Consider the following 16,823-nt stretch of genomic DNA (forward strand, 5'->3'; position numbering starts at 1 on the left):
AGCCCCCTTAGCTCTTAGGCTGCCCTAATAGATTGCATCACTATGGCCTAGTCCCTTTCTAGGCATATCTGCTATTTCACTGAAGTCACCTAATCATTCACATAGTCTCAAGCCAACCACAAGTTAGGCTCAATCAAGGTATATCTGAAGACTCACAGAAGCCCCACCGACGATAGCAGCCTACCAACAGACTAGTATATTCGCATCATCCACACGAGACTATGCTGTCAATCCACCCGAGCTCATTTTCTAGGCTCATAAATTGGGAATGGCACTGAAGAGTCCCAGCACCCAGCCTCGAGGAAATCACCCGTGATATTTTAAACAGTGGTGCCATTGCCGAACTCGAGGATCAGGCCGCCCGATGGAGCAGTAGCGTTAAACGCGGGCCAACCCACAGTGGAGCTGACCGTGGAGGGATTCTTGAGGAACGCCAAGACGTGATCCTGCATGGTCCTCGACGTCGCAACTTCCAGAGCTGATATATTTCCTGCATCTGTCATATATGTGCCGAATATCATCAACAGATCCGACCAATGAAATGCACCAAGGTAAGGGACTGGGCTAATATTGGAGAAATTTCCAGCCCATTCATAGCGGTACGTCTCGAGTCCTAAGGAGGACCGACGGATAGAGTCCTCGTATGCAGTGCAGATCCATTCGCCTTCTACTTCCATTGTCGTCGACTCCGATGTGCTGGCTTGTTCTCGTGAGGTGTCCGAGCGGATGGCTGGGCCCCGTGCGACTCGACCCGCAGCATAACGCGCCGACTCGTTGGAGAAGATGTACTTTTCGTCGGCTAATCCACGTAATCAGTCAGTAATGTTCCTATCAAAAATACACAATCATGGGGTTGTGGTGGACGAACGGATATAATTAGAGAAGGCGATGGATTGGGTTCCGTTGTAACGGTTGATATACTCTTCAATCTGTACCCATGAAACTTGGCGCATACATCCCAGCTCTGCCTCTGCGTCGTCTCCATAGTTGCATCCGAGGCCTTTCGCGACAATGTGGAAGTCTTCGTATACATCCGCTGTCTCGGTGAGATTGATTGTCACCGACGGAGGCTGGGAGATGACACCAAATTTTGCCACACGAGGGTCATCTGGAAAGGCAAGAGTATACAGGTGAGTGAGTGCCGCTCCCTGGGATTGTCCCCATAGCTGGTTCAAGATTTTGATTAGGATAATATGATCTTCGTGGACTGGAATCTCTTACCATGATATTATCTGGGTCTCCACCAAATGCCCGAATGTTCTCGGCTACCCATTCTACTGCGGCCCGCACATCCAACAAAGTCAGAGATGTCTCTGTCAGAGCTTTCGATTTAGGATCTACATCGAGTGATAGTTGATCAATTAGCCCGAGTCATTTGCGCGAGGGTGGTTCAACATGATCTTACTGCCGAAGATGTTGACCCGATAATTGATCGTTACGACAATATGTTCCTGGGAGTTCGATACCCAGTTTGATGGTAGCTGGGATGGAACCTCAATTCCGCCAGTGACACCGCCACCACCTGTGACAAAAAGAGCTACAGGCAGATTTGATGTCTTGTTCGCAAATGCTGGGGTCCACACAGCTAGTGACAAACAGTCCTCTGAGGAGGACCAAGCAGTCGATCCCTGATTGGGTGCCTCCCCAATAGTCAGCAGAAGGCTTGTAGGCGCGTACTCTGCCCACATGCTGCTTCCGGAAGCAACATACTGCGGACAGGCTAGATACGAGGTCATCAGAAGGCTGCTCGCCTCGGTCACCCTCACAGCACAAGTCACTCACCAGGTCCAAAGCGAGTCGAGTCGATTCTCTTCGACGAGTTGGCCAACTTCTGAGGCGGAAGCCATCTGAGATCCCCGACTGGCGGCTAGTAATATCAAGTGATTATATTAGCCTCGAACCTCTCCGATCCTTGATAGCTAGCTCGGTGCGTACCTGTGCATAGGGAACCCGAAGAAATTGGCGGACATCCGGGTATGTATCATTCAACATGCCAATAAAGGTTCCGGTTCGTGTCTCCACTGTCAAATTTGACCAGTTGGATAGCGATCTCGCTGGTTGCCACGATAAGTCTGCATAGTATGGGGGGTACAACCCTCCAAGAGCGAGAGTAGTGAGCCCTGCCCAGACCAACGAAGCGAAAAAGGTCACCATTTTCAATTTGTCGCCAAACGGAGAGATTGCACTGGAATGTAGGTTTCTTTGAGTCGAATTAGTGCAATGCGGAGAGGACTATTTATGTATGCGAGCACGAAGAGGCCTCACGTCTCACGCAGCGTCTGAGGTCAATACAGCAGGGTCCGTCCCCCACTCTGCGGGGGAAGTGAGGATCCTACGAAGGACCTCGTCATCACTACTTTAAACAAAGTAAAGCTCAGATACTCAGACTTGGCATAAGTCTGCCCTATCTAACCGAGGGGTCCGATTACCCGTGAGCTAGAGTTAGTCTCGACTACACAACCATTCAAACGCATCTCCACTCACCTATCCACATTTTAGATGGCCGAATCTGGGAATGATATGCATCAGGCCCTGGTCTCTTTATGCTACCTAATCCATACTGAATCCTTTATCCGGCATCCTTGCAGGTAATTCCTCCAACGACAATAGCAGCCATGGCCCTTCGCTGAGCGGCCAGCTATTCCGCCGATATTAATCCGCCCAGACTAAGTCCAAATTCCCTACACTGCAGAGCATAGCGGATAGAATGGTCAATCGTCTGATGCGCCGTGTGTTCTGCTACTCTGCCTGGGGGTGCACCTACAGTAACGGTCATGTCGCATGAAGCTTCTCGTATACTGATGTTTGTGTTGTGGCATTCCTAATGGGTTTATGGTGTGTTTCCAATAGATTCACGCCACCGTTCGACTTTGCCTGTTGTTAGTCTACGCAATAGTAACATGGCGGGGCATGAGTCCCTAAGTAAGCAGCTTGAAAGTAGTACCACGCGTGCAAGCCAAGCGAATATTGAGACATAGTCTCTAGACTCAAGTGGAGCCAGATGCAATGGCAGCTTACGCGCCAGGGTCGGTGCCAAGCGAAGATTTACTATCCCGATCCCCGGACTCCACCATTCACTGTCCAATAGACATCACCATCCACAATCTATTGTCGCCTGATTCAAATAAAGGATAGATTTGGATTACAAGGTGTCGACCTGTGTCTTGGCACTTAGTAAAGGAGACTAAAGCAGGTTCAGCAAACTCCGGTTTTATGATGTGATCTGATAGGGCATATCGCTCCGTCTGCTCAGGTAGACGGAATACATCTTTCCCGGTCTATGGCGCCTGCAATTTTCTCTCCGAGTCGGTGCTTCTCAGGTGATGTTCCAGTTGACGGTAAGTAGCTTCCCGAAGAAGGGTTTCCATGGTCGCTGACAGACGCCACAGCGATTCAGTGGCCGTGCGCCCCAGCTTTTCAAGGGAGCATATATCATGTCCCCTGGATATGTGCCTGGAGCCGGTCACCACCAAGCAGAGGTCAGGACGACAATCCTTCTTATCACTTCGGCTAGCCTACCATTACAAACAGGCTGGCAGAACGTACCGACTGCAGTCGGCTGCCCAGGGGGAGATATCACCTGCATGCGCTCCGTGAAATACACAACTCTGATGACCATTGGCAGCGAAGTCGCCAGCAACTACAGCTACCAGCTTCAGCCGCGGGTAGATGGGGACATAGTTGCCGATACTTGTAATTCTCCCATCCTCAGTACCTACTTCACGACAACGAAGCTGACAGTTCCAAGACGAAGCACAATTGTACCAGAAGGACTTCAATTTCAGCGGTCTCCTTGTGATCTACCATGAGCGCCACGAAGAAAACAGACAGAGCTCCAGCTTTGTCACCAGCGCAGCAGATATTGCTGCCGAGCTGCAAATGTACTTCCCTCAATCACGGACGATGTGGTCGAAGATATACTCAAACTTTATCCTGCCTCGCATTACGCGAATGTAGGTTAACGTCTTTCCGACATCCGTCAGGGCTTCGGCATTACCGGCAAGAACTTAGCTCTGACTCATGCGCTGCATAATGAGACGTGGAATGCCATTGTCAATCTTGGGTTAGCTACTCATGGAACGGATCAGACTTATTACTGGTATAATACTTATAGTACTGTGCCAGCTAATGGGTTGAATTCTTCTTCTTCCTCATCGGTCAATGTCACGGTTGCAGCATGTTCTTTCTCCGATTGATGGCTATTTTATTTCTACGGACTGACTTTCCTTTGCAGCGCACCATGCAACAGTACCTCCCTGCGTTCGTCCTAACCGGCAACCCCAACACCCTCTGGCCTGATGACAAGATTTACTGTCCGAAGTATGGAAATGCGACGAACACCATCAGCTTCAATACAACTATGTCCATTGCTTTCGATGATCTTGCCAACGACAAGAGCCTCTTCTGGAATAAGGCTTTGTGGTACTGAGGCAGTCTTATAGATATGGGCGCGACACTGCGCTTCCTTAATACAAGCCTTGTGGTTCTTGTGTTCTAGGCACCAGATAGTCTCCCAATTCATGCAAAACATCTTAATAACCTGCTACAGGAACGAAAATTGCCTTGACATTGACATATAATCCTCAGTCATTTCTCATTCACTGTTCTTTTTGCTTTCTTGTTATCCAACAGACAATGTCCACTTTGTATTTTAGATCGAGACGACAACTTGAGAATTTCAGGGATCCAAGTTTTGGATGGGGACGGGCTGTTCTATCCCGGTCCTGTGGGGAAAACCTGTGCCTCGGGAGACCCTATTTGAGGGTTCAGTCGGAGGTGGCCATGTCTTTCTCCCTCCGATCTCCGACGGCCCTACGTAATGTATCCCCACAAATTCTGTGAGTTGCCGTGCCATTCCACCTAGGTTCGTTCAAATTCCGAAGCCTAATCAATCCTGCCAGCTTGATTATACTCACAGACCATCGTCTGGAACCGGACCTGTTTCCTCTACGGTGCTAGTGTCTCCCGGTGCATCATGCACTCACTGTCTTGAGGAGCGGGTACGCGGGAGTAGAGAATGTCAACCCCGAACGGGAGAGGATATATGTACATTAACCGGGAATGCCCACTATATCTAGTACGGACTGGGCGTAGCATACTTAAAGTACCCCCAGTACAACTGGATCTCCTTGGCTGTCGCGAAGGCAATGTTCTTCCAGAGGCTGCCAAGCTCGAACATGTTTCGCTGAGCGGGAACATTGGGACCCCAGTACAGCAAGGTACCGTTATTATAAGAGCTGCCCTTGTTCGGGTTCTGCGTCTTAACAAAGTTCGCCCAGTACGAGGACATAATATTGGCCACCTCATAGTCAGTGTCCGTATATGAGGTGGTTGTCTGGGCGTAGAGGTTGTTCAGCGCGTAAGACACCTCCGAGTCGTGGGTGGCTCCGTCCGAGCCAGCGGGCGAGTAGGTCCAGAGGTAGTAGTAAATGGGCTCAGTAGAGGACTGATTCCAGCGCTTGGCCCACGACCAGGTAGAGGTGCAGTAGCCAGCACGTAGGACTGAGTTGTAGGCAGCTGTGGCTTAGGTGGTGTTGCTGGCTGGATGGAGCGCCAGTAGCTCGGCGGCGTAGGGTCCGTAGGTGGAGTTGATCTCTGACTTGTACTCGGCGACGGTATATGTCGTGGACAGATCGATTCCGTCCTCGTCCTTATTGTTACCAACCAGAATTGGTACATCGTTGGGAGCACCTTCGTCTAGGCTGACTATGTATTTGTTGGGCATCGCGTGGTAGTTGAGCACTAGATCGAAGCCGGTGAAATCGGAAACACCAGCACCGCTAAGGACCATTTCGAGGTCCATAGAGCGCAAGTCAGCCAGGCTCGTCGCATTGAGTGACTCAGCGTAGGTCTTGCTGAAGGCATACGCCCAGGTCATGTTCCGGTAGTCACTTCTGTATCCCCACAGGTCTGGATCGTATGGGTCCTTGAGGCCACTCTCTGCGATCGCACCCTTAATCATACCGTTGGTTCGGGGGCTGTTGACCAAGTGGTAGACGGCGCCCGAGCCGAAGGACTGACCGGCCACAGTGATGGACTCGGGGTCTCCGCCAAAAGCGGCGATATTTTCATGTACCCATTTCAAAACTTCAATCTGATCGAGGAGACCATAGTTGCCCGTCGCACCAGTCTCCTCGGCCAGCTCATGCAGCGTCAGCCAGCCGAGAGGCCCTGTGCGGTAGTTGTAGCTGACAAAGATAACATCTTTGGCTGCCATTTCTGCACCGTCGTAAGTACTCTGGCTGGATTCACCTCCGGCCGCATAGGACCACAGCATGACAGGCAGTTTGGCATCAGTGGCTGTTGCGGGGCTCCAGATGTTGATCGACAGGCAGTCCTCGCTCAACCCGTCGCCAGCTGAAGAGCTAGGACAGCTGGGCCCAAATGCAGTAGCTTTCAGGGTGCCGTTCCAGGATGGGGCACTCTGTGGTGGCTTCCAGCGGTTTTCTCCACCGGTTGTGGCGGCATATGGAATACCCTTCCAAACGGCGATGTCTTTCCAGTTCGAGATGTAGGACGGTGCACTGCTTTCGTTGAATGCAGCAGCACCTTGCACCTTGCCCTGGGAGAGCTGGATGGTCTGGTCATAGAGAGTGGCGCTAGCCGGAGCCAGTAGGGAAAGGACACTGAGGCCACGAGTGGACCTCTCGTTGATTCTCACGTTCGCAGACACTGGAAGAAACGAGGGATTGTATGTGATGTGAAGCAGAATACTATCTTATGTCTCTCGAAGACCCGGGAAAAGAGAGCTCTTATAGCTACAGGTGAGCCTATTTAACGAATTGCAAGGCATGCAGATCCCTCGGACTTCAAAAGCCATGGCGTGTTAAAACAACGTATGTACTCCGGGGTAGATAGCACACGCCATGCATGATGGTATTTGGTCACTCTTCCGTTATTACGATCCGCACAGATTATACTAGTCGACCGTGCGTTCATGACCTTAATCGACGGCGTCGGAGATAGTGGCCCAGACGTCTCCGATGTCCGTCCGCCGGTTCCCGTGAAGATATCAGCCAAAAGCCTGGTAAATAGTGGGTAAAAAATGGTTATCGGTTTCACCCTAGTTTATTAGGGCAGAGGACGCGCAAAACTGTGGGGATTCCAAGCACCTGCTCGGAATTATTTGCTGGTCTGGGTAGATGGGACTGCGCTATTCAATACAAACCTTCCATCATTAGTGAAAACCGCCGATCGTTCCGCTCAATTACCTATTCGAGCTCGTTAATGAACATCCTTACTATATCACCAGCCTCAACCAGCTCTGCAGCGACTCCAGAATATAGCATGCATTACCCCCTTAGTTGCAATTTAGTAGATATGAGCTACTTCAAGTCACGACGGCGAATATCTACGCGTAATCTCGTTGCAGAACGTGCTTGGCTGCTCATTCAACATCCAAAAGTTAACCTCATCTCTTGCTCCCAGTCAAACGTCTCCAAAAACTCCATGAAGTCATTGTCTCCAATATCTCCTCCTGGTGCCTCAGTATCCAAAGAGATGTCACTAGAAGCTACCACGCCTACCGGTGCTGGTGAGAGCACCCGATCTAGCGCCTGAGAGATAATCCTCTGCCCCTTGATGCAGATCTCGTAGTCACCCTCTTGCTGGCGAGAGAAGGTTTTCAGCTGCGCGACAAAAACGCTCAACTTCTGTATGATGTCGGAACGAGGAAATGGTGTTTGTGGCGATACGATGGCTACGCTAGTTTGCGGCTGTGAGCGTCGCAGAAGTTCGGTGCAAAGCGTACCGGCGGCAGGAAGACCGATGTAGCAGAGCTGGGTTGGTGAGAAGTGGGAGCAAAGGTACAGTTCTATAGTCCGAAACTCACATCTAAAATGACGCTTGGGTGGACTCGGCCTGAGCGCGTCTCCAATGATACCATATGCAATAGGGTGCTAATGATTTCCAAAGCCTTGTTGGCGAAAGCATCAATACCCTTTCCAACCCGTTTGTAGAGAGTCTGCAATAGCAGGAACTCATGGTAAAGAAATTCCACGTGATAAGACGCAACTTGAGGATCTGTTTTATCCTCTGTCCACTGTAGGCATGCAGGTAGACTGCGTCGTAGTTCGTCTGACTTTTTGCAAGCATTTCTGTTCAGCAGCTACTAGTTAATGCTAGTCCGATCGTAGCTTTGATCTCGTGCCACTCACTGAACCTTTTCCTCTAATTCGTCACGCCTGTTACTGAGTGATATTTCCAACGCGTTTTCTTTATCAATACTAGCAGCCAGTCTGGCTCGAGCGTTGGCTCCCTTGTCGATACGGCCGTCGATATTCCAACCTTCCGCATCTAAGCGTGTAATAGCTGCATCTCTTATAGCGGGTTCGGCAACAATTTCCGCGTAGCTCATGTCCAATGGGTATTGGATATTGCAATAACGCCAACATATCCGTGGGGGCCTGCCGAGGAATGTTGCAAGCTCTTTGTCAAGCGCATATGCCCCAACCATCGTTCTTTTCCGGATCTCCTTCAAAAAAAATGGAGCTGTGGTATCGGTATCGGGTTGGTGCAATCCGAGTGCAAAGACTGTGGTTGTGATATCTCCGAGCATTTGCCATGTTCTGTGATCTAGGTTTATTTTAACTGGGATATGAACCATGATATACTCTCAATGACATACCACTACTCCCGTGCATATGCGATAGGTAAATTGCATGCTGAAGCATAGCCCACGACAAAGGGTCACCGAGGGTCCCTAGATGATTACAAAACTGCAGGCATGTCTGGCTGGCCTGCATACATATCTGTCGCAAACCTTCCTTGCTCGTGATTTCGTCCTGATGCTCCAATCCCAAACTATGTGGTGGTGTTTGGTATGTTGCCGTACCAACAAAGCCGAAAAGTAAAGACAACATCTCCCAGCGCGGCGATGCCAACGAGAAGTATTCGGCCAACGTCATCGAGTCATGGGTCACGATAGGAGTTAATGTATTCTTGAAGAAGGCCCTAGAGAGATCTAAAAGGCGCGCATACTTGTTTCCCGAGCCCTGGATTGCATTGCGGTAAACCTCTCCTAGGACCTTGAACAACTGATCCATCAGTTGGATACCGAAAACCCATCCCGTCGAAATGGCAAAGCGCTTCTCTGAAATTTCGGCATACAACGGTAGGTGCTCTAACAGAAAGAGAACCTGGGCACCCCGTGCCACCTGCTGAGGATCGATAGGGGTGGATTTGGTGGATGAAGGAAAGTCCACGACATCCAGCTCACTATTGCTGAAAGCACCAGAGTAACTGGTAGGGCCCAAGAACCCCGATCCTGAGAATGGAAGCTTCGACGAATTGGGAAATGCCGCTGACCCTAACACAGTCACCGGGGATGAAGCGCCCAGACTATCCCATGTCAGTGACTTTGCAGGCACCAGCGTTTGTTCCTTGGTTGCTATCTTGGTGGCCTTCAATGGTCGTGATAATTCGCGCGGCTTAGTGAGCGGAGCTGGGTGGTAAACACAGAGGTCCGATTTACCCCGTCGGACACATCGATTACATACTGGAGCTGAGTGATCGCATCGGAGCTTAGACTTCCTGCAAGGCTCACAGGATGATAACTGTCCATTACGGCGTGGAGCAGACATGGCGATGCGCAGGCAGATGCCTCTGAGTCAAACGTAAATGAGGTCCGTAGTTGAGGTCCGACTCCGAACACCCAACAGAAAGAAAAAGAAAGCGACGAGGAAGCGGGGGGAGATAAAGAAAGGAGATAAGTGGACAGGCAGCCTTATTAGCCATTGTTGTTTAGCCGTTGTTAGTATAGCCTCGATCCTTTGCTACAAGTTGAGAGACAGTGGCTTGCGGTCCGATGGCTCGTGCGCTGAGCTCCGAGTGCCGACCCTAACCAGTTCGCCAAGTATATGCCTCAGCTTGCTTGCATCGAGCATATAAAGCCTTCCCCAGCAAGGTCATGTAGAACTAATAGACAAGAACAATCAAGAGCAGTTGCAATCAAGCACTCAGTTTCTCTCAAATCAATCATTCCAACCATTTTCACATCCTTGCAACAATCAACTCCACCATGCCTCTCACTCCATTGAACGGACTCTACCGATCCTTCAAGGCCAGACAGACTAGCAAAGCCAAGTCTGATGAATACGTCAAACCCACGGAAGACCGCATCGAAGATTCGGCATCTGTTCTCAGCGACGCAACTACCCTGGCTCAGAGCAAGACTGGGTCCCAGAAGGGGTCCTCTTTACAACAGGGCCCTGATAGCATCGACTACGGTTCTACTCAGTACTGTAAGTATGTCGCATGTCACGGATGGTTAGCTGAATAGTTTCAAACTGACACGACATAACATAGCTATGAGGGGCATGTCCACACGCGCCTGATAGTGTTGGCCACAGTTTTCACGAGGGATACGACCTACTTGGTATAGAACGGACTGCGTGATGGATATGCATGAAGCTTCCATTGATTGGATTATATGTAATACTTAATATCTCCTTGCATTTGAGAAAGGAGTTTTTATGAACTAGATAAGATTGGTTTCGAAGCTATTTCATATACCATGGTAATACATAGCTCGGTGTGCATAATCTACAACTGAGCTGCCGGCTTAAGGCAAACTAGCCTTTGGACAGAACAACGGCACATTGGGAGACCCTTTGTAGCAGGAACTGGTGTGTCGTAGAAATATGTTACAAACCTATCTAAGAGCAGCCCCTCTCACTCTCAGTCAACTCATTCAGTTGAAGACCCAAGGTTGTGTACCATCTCATATTTTGCAGACTTCACCAGCAAAAAAACAACCCCAGCTGCTGGGTGATGAGCTAGTCTGCCTCTGCACGTCAACACACTGCCTCTTTATTCGGCACACCCCAGCTCTTCATTGGTGGTGGTGGCCATATTCTTGGGCAGTGATTATCCTTGGATTTTACGACAACGGTCAGGGGCCGGATCGAACGCGCAACCTTGATAGGTCATCACGTGATCCTTTCGGCCGACTGGTCCGCTTTTATTGCTAGATATTTATCACGTGCTCGTAGATGAGAGAGCAGACTATATCGATATCGCTCATGATTGAGATCTCAATCTAAGTGCTACCGAGGTTGTGCAGTAGACCTCTAAGCCACTACAGCTCATCTCCTCCCAGAATGCTAAAACCCTCCTGGTCCTCAACACCCGCGCTACCATCGACAACATACCAATCCTTTACGGTCGCAGATCCGTTCACAACGGTCTCCCAAACCTCCGGAGGACACGTCTCGGGACTCAGGACATAGCACTGCGGCTTTGGCATAACAGGAGGAATATTTTTAATATGCCACGTATCCTTGGGTCCAATCGTCTGGAAATTATCGCCAACAGCTAAGAGGCCAGTCGGGATATCCTTGTTGAAAGTCGCCCGCATGAAGATCTCATACGCTGCGACAGGCTGGTAGGAGGGGACCTCGTGCCCGGCTTGAAAGACGCGAGTGAAGCTGTAGTTGCCCAGCTGGCGGGTCATGCCGCTAATCCCGTCGGGCGTAAGAAGTGGGGAGTATCCCGTGTCGGCAAATTCAGTAATTCGCGAGTAAGGGACTGCAAGGCTGGCTTTTTCGCCCCCGACCCAATTGCAGGCGTAATCACGATCACCGTACATCATGTGCACTTTGACTCCGCTGTCGAGGAGGTAACCAATTGCATCCAGGAAGCCGCCATGGACGATGTCAAAAGTATTTATGAACTGTGTAGCCACGGCACTCGAAGACGATGTGAAGTTGACGGGTACCCCAAGAGCGGCCAGGACGGACTCCTGCGTCAAATATCCGAGCATGTGCTTGGCAGGGAATGGGTCGTTCTTAGGATGGGCAATGTCGTACCACCCGCGATTGAAAGTGTGGTAGTAGGTGATGGGACCATCTCCCCATTCGAGTGCAAGACCTCCGCAAATTTCAGAGACATTCTTCCTTGGGTGAGGCAAGCCGGAATCACGTTCTTTCAGAGCCGCTTCACAGGCGAGGGCCTGATCGCGGTAGCCTCCGGGATGCGTCCAATTATACATTAGTTCTTCGTAGAGGGGTTTATCGAAGATCTCGAGGCCGTAGGTCTAGACAAAATTAGACAATACGCAAATTGGAATAGGACGAGGCTAGACTTACATTATTGTACGGCCAAGTAATGTAAGCCTCTTCTTGGATCACCATATCCATCAAACCGTTCACAATGCCAAGTGTGTCAAGGTGCAAATACTGTGCACCGTCTTCTGCAGTCCCGTCTGAGATTTTGTCATTCTGCTGTTGGAAGAACCGAAAGATACCTGGACCATAGTGGCCTCCGTAACTTTCAGCCCAGAGACTGACGCGATCATCATTTGGCTTGTAGTGTGGGAATTCGAAGAACCAGGTTTGCGCGAAATGCCATAGAGCGTGAGCCGCGAATGCAGTCCCATTAGCTGTCTGTGCAAGCTTCTGGCTTGCAAAGGTACCAACATGGTGGGTGAAGTTGGTCTGAGGAATATCAATGGAGAAATCACCGGAAATGATTTCTTCTTCGCCGTCAGCATTCCGAACTAAAGTGCCATTGGTTGGGACATCGTATGAGAAGCCGACTTGAGTTGGCTGATCAAGGAATAGGAGATTGACTTCATTGTTCCAGCTCCAAGAATTGAGGACTGTGGTCTTGGAGTCCGATGCAATGGAACAGGGGCCTAATTCTTCGAGGAGCCCCATGAGCGATGAACCACCCGGACCTCCATTGAGCCAAATGGCCAGAGGCGCATTGCTGGGATCTTTGCGGGCTTCGAAAAACCAGAAGAAGCTGGTTGAAAGTCAATGATCGCTCATCCTCCAATGCTTCGAAGTCTACTTACGTGTTGATGGGATAATCCTGAACTTCTCCTGTCCCGTCGGAAAGGAAACCGGGGGGAAGGTGTACATAGCCCGAATAAGATCGGACACCCGGTGTGGTTTCACAAATTCCAGGCTGAAAATCAGTACGGGAACGAGTATAGAATCCATTTCTAGATCCTCTGTACACACCTCTTTGAAGGAAATAGTCACATTCTCATGCAACTTGGACTTGAGCACGGTGATGCCTTCGGGCTCGGGGGGGAATTGAGCGGTCGCGAGACCCAGAAGTCCCCCAAGCACCAGACTAGTCAACATGGTGAAGAGGCTGAGGGCAATGATACCTCAAATATCACAGCCTGAGCTTTACTGGGTATACCGGAGACAACAGAGAAAGCATCAACATCGTGAGGGGAGAAGAGCGTGTAATACGCCGCATGACTAACTCGGAGTCGGAGCTAACGCTTATCAGGCCCTTGCGCCGGAGTCCGTCGGCCGTGGGGAATGGCGTTCTTAGTGGACGAATGGCGACATCCATCTAGTTAAGAGGCAGATACGTAGCTGACAAAATGGGCTACGTGCAGACGCTTCGGTGCTGGCGCATTGCAGAGCGGAACTGGCGATGGACTGACCAGCTTATCCAGCTCCGGGGAGCTTCACAAACTTGATAAATCGATAACAGATGAACGACTGGAGCAAATGCCCCACTCCTGGCTCAATGTCATAGGCCCGCTTGTAGTACTTTGTTTTCTTTTCATTCGGGAGACCAAAGATGGGTAAGTGGGCTAACGGGTAGAGATAGCAGATTAGGTAGCCTAACGGTCGGAGATTTCCCAGAGTTGGAGCACCCAAAGGACCCTTATTTAGCCTTTTATTGCGGTCAACCATAGTGTTGACTACTATAGTAGCTTTGGGGCGACAAGCTTCGTAAGCCGATCAACCGTTCGGAGTATCGATGCTCCGCAATACAGCGGGATCGTGTTTCAACTTTGCCTCTTCTGCGTTCCATGTTTGACAAGGCAGATGTCAGTGGGGATGACGAATAAGGCGTCGGAGAACATCGCTTCCAAGTTTCACATCCCCCGTACGTCATGGAGAGCAGAGTGTGTTGAAGGTGGGTGTCACAGCCCAAGAACTACGACGAGAAAAATATTTAAAAAAAAATTTGTTGCATGCAAGGCATCCCTTTTCAGCTGTGAATTAGGGGGGAAAGATTGTGGATATATTTCCTATCGATAAGCACACAGTCTCCGCAAATATCGAAGACCCTGGCAGAAGAACCCTGGGTGCACGGAAGATATCCTTGGTCGACCAGACTCCACCCACTTTCCGAACGGGTATTGTGAGTTTCCTTATTGGTATGGTGCCAGTGATTGAAGCGATCAAAGTGGTTAGTGTGTTCGAGATAGACAGTGGGCATGTCTTAGAGCTCGGAGGACGGAGTAACGCCATCGGGATAGGATTTGACGCCTGGAGGGGCGATGACGCGGAGGGACGAGGCTGGACCCAAAGGGCCGCGTGGCCCTGGAGTCGATCGGCTGTTGCTCGACTGGTTGGGGTTACTATGTATAGTGTCTTTTTTCAGCTGCCATCTCAATGGGCATTGATCGAGTGTGGCAGGACAAGATGACAATGCGGATGCGTAAGAGAGGTAGATGATCGGCGAGGATGAAAAAGACCCTGAAAACTGGGTGTATAGTATAGTATAGAATTGAAGGAACGTGGGCTGGGGAAAGTGGCTGGAGAGATAGAGAGAGAGGGAAGATTGAAGAGTGAAAGAGGGACGCCGATCAGGAACCCGAGCAGCAAACCAGAATTAGCGGCTGACGACCGGCGGGGCTCCACCAACAAACAACGTCCAAACGGAGTCTCGCTGCGCTTTTCACCTGCCGCCGCTAAGCTTTTTTATTCTCCTTGCTGTCCTCTTCCTTCTCTTCTTCTTGTTCTTCTTCTTCTCCAGCAGCATTCTGCGGAGTTTCTCCTGCCCGGTTCCTGTCGACCTCCCCTGTCCTCCCATCTCTCTTACGACCTCGCCAGTCCGCCCGTGTGCGACCGTCCATCATGGCTGCTAAATCCCAATTGCCGACCGTCAACACGCCTGTGTCCGCGGAGCCTTCCAAGGCCGCCATGCACCCGGCTTTCTACATCGCGTACGACTCTATATCTGTGGTGGCTGCCTATGGAATGTTCATTAATGTCTCTCTAGTACCTGGATTGCTCTCAGTTCCGGTGTGATCATCTTCAACAAGTGGATTCTCCATACCGCTGGATTCAGTGAGTTGACCCCCATCTTCTGCGCTGTTGCAGTATGCGATTAATAGGCTGACCGTCGTTACTTTTCTCTTTCACAGATTTCCGTACGTCAATTCCAATCTTCATGCCGAGATAAACCGTCGCAAGCGACTAACATGCTCCAGCCATCTTCCTGACCACATGGCATCTCGTTTTCGCAACCATCATGACCCGCCTCATGGCGCGGTTCACCACTTTGCTCGACTCCCGTCACCAGGTGCCCATGACCTCTCGCGTATACATGTCAGTGAAATCGTCGTGGAAATTACAATCAATGGCTGTGTCTAATCGGATGTTGTCATTATAGGCGTGCCATCGTCCCCATTGGCGCATTCTTCTCTCTCAGTCTGATCTGCGGCAACCTCGCCTATCTCTACCTCAGTGTGTCCTTTATCCAGATGCTCAAGGTGAATACATTCGACTCCATGTGCAAAACTCCCGCTAATGTGGTCAGGCCACCAACTCTGTGGCTACACTGCTTGCTACCTGGGCCATGGGCATTGCGCCGGTGAAGCTCAGCCTGCTCGGAAACATTTCTTTCATCGTCCTCGGTGTTATCATTGCCTCCATTGGTGAAATCAAGTTTACCATGATCGGTTTCATCTGTAGGTCTTCTAAGACATCCTGCGACTGGCCAATTTATTTACACTCGTCTAGGCCAGTTCTTTGCGACCATCTTCGAGTCCGTCCGTCTGGTCATGGTTCAGCGCCTGCTCAGCTCTGCCGAATTCAAGATGGACCCCCTGGTTTCCCTGTACTACTTCGCACCTGCTTGCGCCGTCATGAACGCCGTCGTCACTGCGGTTGTCGAGCTCCCCTCGCTGCACATGTCGGACATCTACCAACTCGGCATGGGTACTCTGTTCCTTAACGCCGCCGTGGCTTTCGGACTCAACGTTGCCGTCGTCTTCCTGGTATGTCTTGCTGAAACTGAGTTCGTCAGCATCAGTTCGCTAATTTTCGATAGATTGGCAAAACCTCCGCCCTCGTCCTTACTCTGTCCGGAGTTCTCAAGGATATCCTCCTTGTCGTTGCCTCGATGGTCATCTTCCGCGATCCCGTCACTCCTCTCCAGGCCTTCGGATACGCCATCGCCCTTGGTGGTCTGGTTTACTACAAGCTTGGAAAGGACGGTGTCAACAACCTTCTGGCCCAGGTGCGGTACCAGCTGCTTGGTGGCTCCCGCCCCGATAACTAGAGTCGACTGTACATAGGATATGTGGGGAGTAGTAGTTGGTTGGCAGATATAGAACGTACATAGAATCGGACAGGGCCCCAATTGTATCTTTATTATATGAGGTGTAACTGCGAAACGTGAGTGAGCATACTCCGTAGTCAGGGGGAGATGCCAGCATCTCTAGCCTAATCACTTCGCTATGTGCATCATCTTTACGGTATTCGAAAAAATAATAATGGCAATACTTGATACCATACAGCTGCGTACAGAAGTTGCCGGACGCGACGCGCTCGTTTGTTCCTCTTTTCGGGTGGGACCATCCTTGTTGCCTGAGGCAGAAGGCGGATATCCCACAGCATCTCCCTCCCCCACAACTCTTCTGGCTCGCCCACTTAAGTTCAAATCCTAGGATGTCACGCTGGTCTGACATTTTCAGGCTGGCGATGAATATTATACTGTGACACTTTTACAGTATACCATTGGAGTATACCCCAGCGACTGCTGTGTTATTTCTTACTAGCCGTTGAGATATATATACTACTGCTACTACCCTCCACTTTAATAGTGACAATAACAACTAC

General features: G+C 50.4%; 7 protein-coding genes across 7 annotated transcripts; 3 read left to right on the forward strand and 4 right to left on the reverse strand.

Annotated features, from left to right (window-relative positions):
* Positions 1-54: 54 nt before the first annotated feature.
* BO87DRAFT_443379 (carboxylesterase) lies at positions 55-2,154 on the reverse strand (the record flags this gene model as incomplete). The annotated part of the gene is made up of 6 exons (XM_025628094.1): positions 55-799; positions 869-1,166; positions 1,222-1,337; positions 1,406-1,720; positions 1,783-1,867; positions 1,936-2,154. 6 exons carry the CDS (start codon positions 2,152-2,154, stop codon positions 321-323), a joined length of 1,512 nt encoding a protein of 503 aa, XP_025484353.1. The 3' UTR covers positions 55-320.
* Positions 2,155-3,323: 1,169 nt separating this feature from the next.
* BO87DRAFT_443387 (uncharacterized protein) lies at positions 3,324-4,471 on the forward strand (the record flags this gene model as incomplete). Its single annotated transcript, XM_025628095.1, has 6 exons — positions 3,324-3,338; positions 3,414-3,479; positions 3,540-3,693; positions 3,749-3,843; positions 3,984-4,169; positions 4,235-4,471. The coding sequence occupies 6 exons, from the start codon at positions 3,324-3,326 to the stop codon at positions 4,427-4,429; spliced, it is 711 nt and encodes a 236-aa protein (XP_025484354.1). The 3' UTR covers positions 4,430-4,471.
* Positions 4,472-4,964: 493 nt separating this feature from the next.
* Positions 4,965-7,016, reverse strand: BO87DRAFT_403643 (carboxylesterase). The gene is made up of 3 exons (XM_025625792.1): positions 6,845-7,016; positions 5,662-6,672; positions 4,965-5,517 (listed from the first exon to the last, which is right to left on the reverse strand). The coding sequence occupies exons 1-3, from the start codon at positions 6,870-6,872 to the stop codon at positions 5,075-5,077; spliced, it is 1,482 nt and encodes a 493-aa protein (XP_025484355.1). The 5' UTR covers positions 6,873-7,016; the 3' UTR covers positions 4,965-5,074.
* An 81-nt stretch (positions 7,017-7,097) lies between these two features.
* Positions 7,098-9,581, reverse strand: BO87DRAFT_326097 (putative chromatin structure remodeling complex protein RSC3; the record flags this gene model as incomplete). Its single annotated transcript, XM_025620129.1, has 4 exons — positions 7,098-7,778; positions 7,832-8,096; positions 8,157-8,574; positions 8,627-9,581. The coding sequence occupies 4 exons, from the start codon at positions 9,579-9,581 to the stop codon at positions 7,392-7,394; spliced, it is 2,025 nt and encodes a 674-aa protein (XP_025484356.1). The 3' UTR covers positions 7,098-7,391.
* A 437-nt stretch (positions 9,582-10,018) lies between these two features.
* BO87DRAFT_421991 (uncharacterized protein) lies at positions 10,019-10,334 on the forward strand (the record flags this gene model as incomplete). The annotated part of the gene is made up of 2 exons (XM_025627086.1): positions 10,019-10,241; positions 10,306-10,334. The coding sequence occupies 2 exons, from the start codon at positions 10,019-10,021 to the stop codon at positions 10,332-10,334; spliced, it is 252 nt and encodes an 83-aa protein (XP_025484357.1).
* A 639-nt stretch (positions 10,335-10,973) lies between these two features.
* Positions 10,974-13,578, reverse strand: BO87DRAFT_372933 (lysosomal protective protein precursor). The gene is made up of 4 exons (XM_025622410.1): positions 12,966-13,578; positions 12,797-12,909; positions 12,087-12,744; positions 10,974-12,034 (listed from the first exon to the last, which is right to left on the reverse strand). Exons 1-4 carry the CDS (start codon positions 13,089-13,091, stop codon positions 11,078-11,080), a joined length of 1,854 nt encoding a protein of 617 aa, XP_025484358.1. The 5' UTR covers positions 13,092-13,578; the 3' UTR covers positions 10,974-11,077.
* An 858-nt stretch (positions 13,579-14,436) lies between these two features.
* BO87DRAFT_372934 (TPT-domain-containing protein) lies at positions 14,437-16,376 on the forward strand. Its single transcript, XM_025622411.1, has 8 exons — positions 14,437-14,923; positions 14,980-15,047; positions 15,125-15,130; positions 15,191-15,308; positions 15,373-15,472; positions 15,520-15,670; positions 15,723-15,979; positions 16,033-16,376. The coding sequence occupies exons 1-8, from the start codon at positions 14,835-14,837 to the stop codon at positions 16,261-16,263; spliced, it is 1,020 nt and encodes a 339-aa protein (XP_025484359.1). The 5' UTR covers positions 14,437-14,834; the 3' UTR covers positions 16,264-16,376.
* The last annotated feature ends 447 nt before the right edge of the window (positions 16,377-16,823 follow it).

Source organism: Aspergillus neoniger (genome assembly GCF_003184625.1).
Source record: "Aspergillus neoniger CBS 115656 unplaced genomic scaffold BO87scaffold_3, whole genome shotgun sequence".
NCBI lineage: Eukaryota > Fungi > Ascomycota > Eurotiomycetes > Eurotiales > Aspergillaceae > Aspergillus > Aspergillus neoniger.

What these genes read in the sequence shown, in the direction of transcription:
- BO87DRAFT_403643 (XM_025625792.1), bottom strand. Translation starts at nt 6,872, where the DNA reads ATGCATGGCGTGTGCTATCTACCCCGGA. An exon ending in CGTGTGCTATCTACCCCGGA is followed by an intron (nt 6,673 to 6,844) that starts GTACATACGTTG and finishes CGTTTCTTCCAG; the next exon opens with TGTCTGCGAACGTGAGAATC. An exon ending in CGATGTACCAATTCTGGTTG is followed by an intron (nt 5,518 to 5,661) that starts GTAACAATAAGG and finishes CCTAAGCCACAG; the next exon opens with CTGCCTACAACTCAGTCCTA.
- BO87DRAFT_372933 (XM_025622410.1), bottom strand. Translation starts at nt 13,091, where the DNA reads ATGTTGACTAGTCTGGTGCTTGGGGGACTTCTGGGTCTCGCGACCGCT. An exon ending in TGACTATTTCCTTCAAAGAG is followed by an intron (nt 12,910 to 12,965) that starts GTGTGTACAGAG and finishes ACTGATTTTCAG; the next exon opens with CCTGGAATTTGTGAAACCAC. An exon ending in TTACTTGGCCGTACAATAAT is followed by an intron (nt 12,035 to 12,086) that starts GTAAGTCTAGCC and finishes AATTTTGTCTAG; the next exon opens with ACCTACGGCCTCGAGATCTT.
- BO87DRAFT_372934 (XM_025622411.1), top strand. Translation starts at nt 14,835, where the DNA reads ATGGCTGCTAAATCCCAATTGCCGACCGTCAACACGCCTGTGTCCGCG. An exon ending in CCTTTATCCAGATGCTCAAG is followed by an intron (nt 15,473 to 15,519) that starts GTGAATACATTC and finishes TAATGTGGTCAG; the next exon opens with GCCACCAACTCTGTGGCTAC. An exon ending in ACGTTGCCGTCGTCTTCCTG is followed by an intron (nt 15,980 to 16,032) that starts GTATGTCTTGCT and finishes AATTTTCGATAG; the next exon opens with ATTGGCAAAACCTCCGCCCT.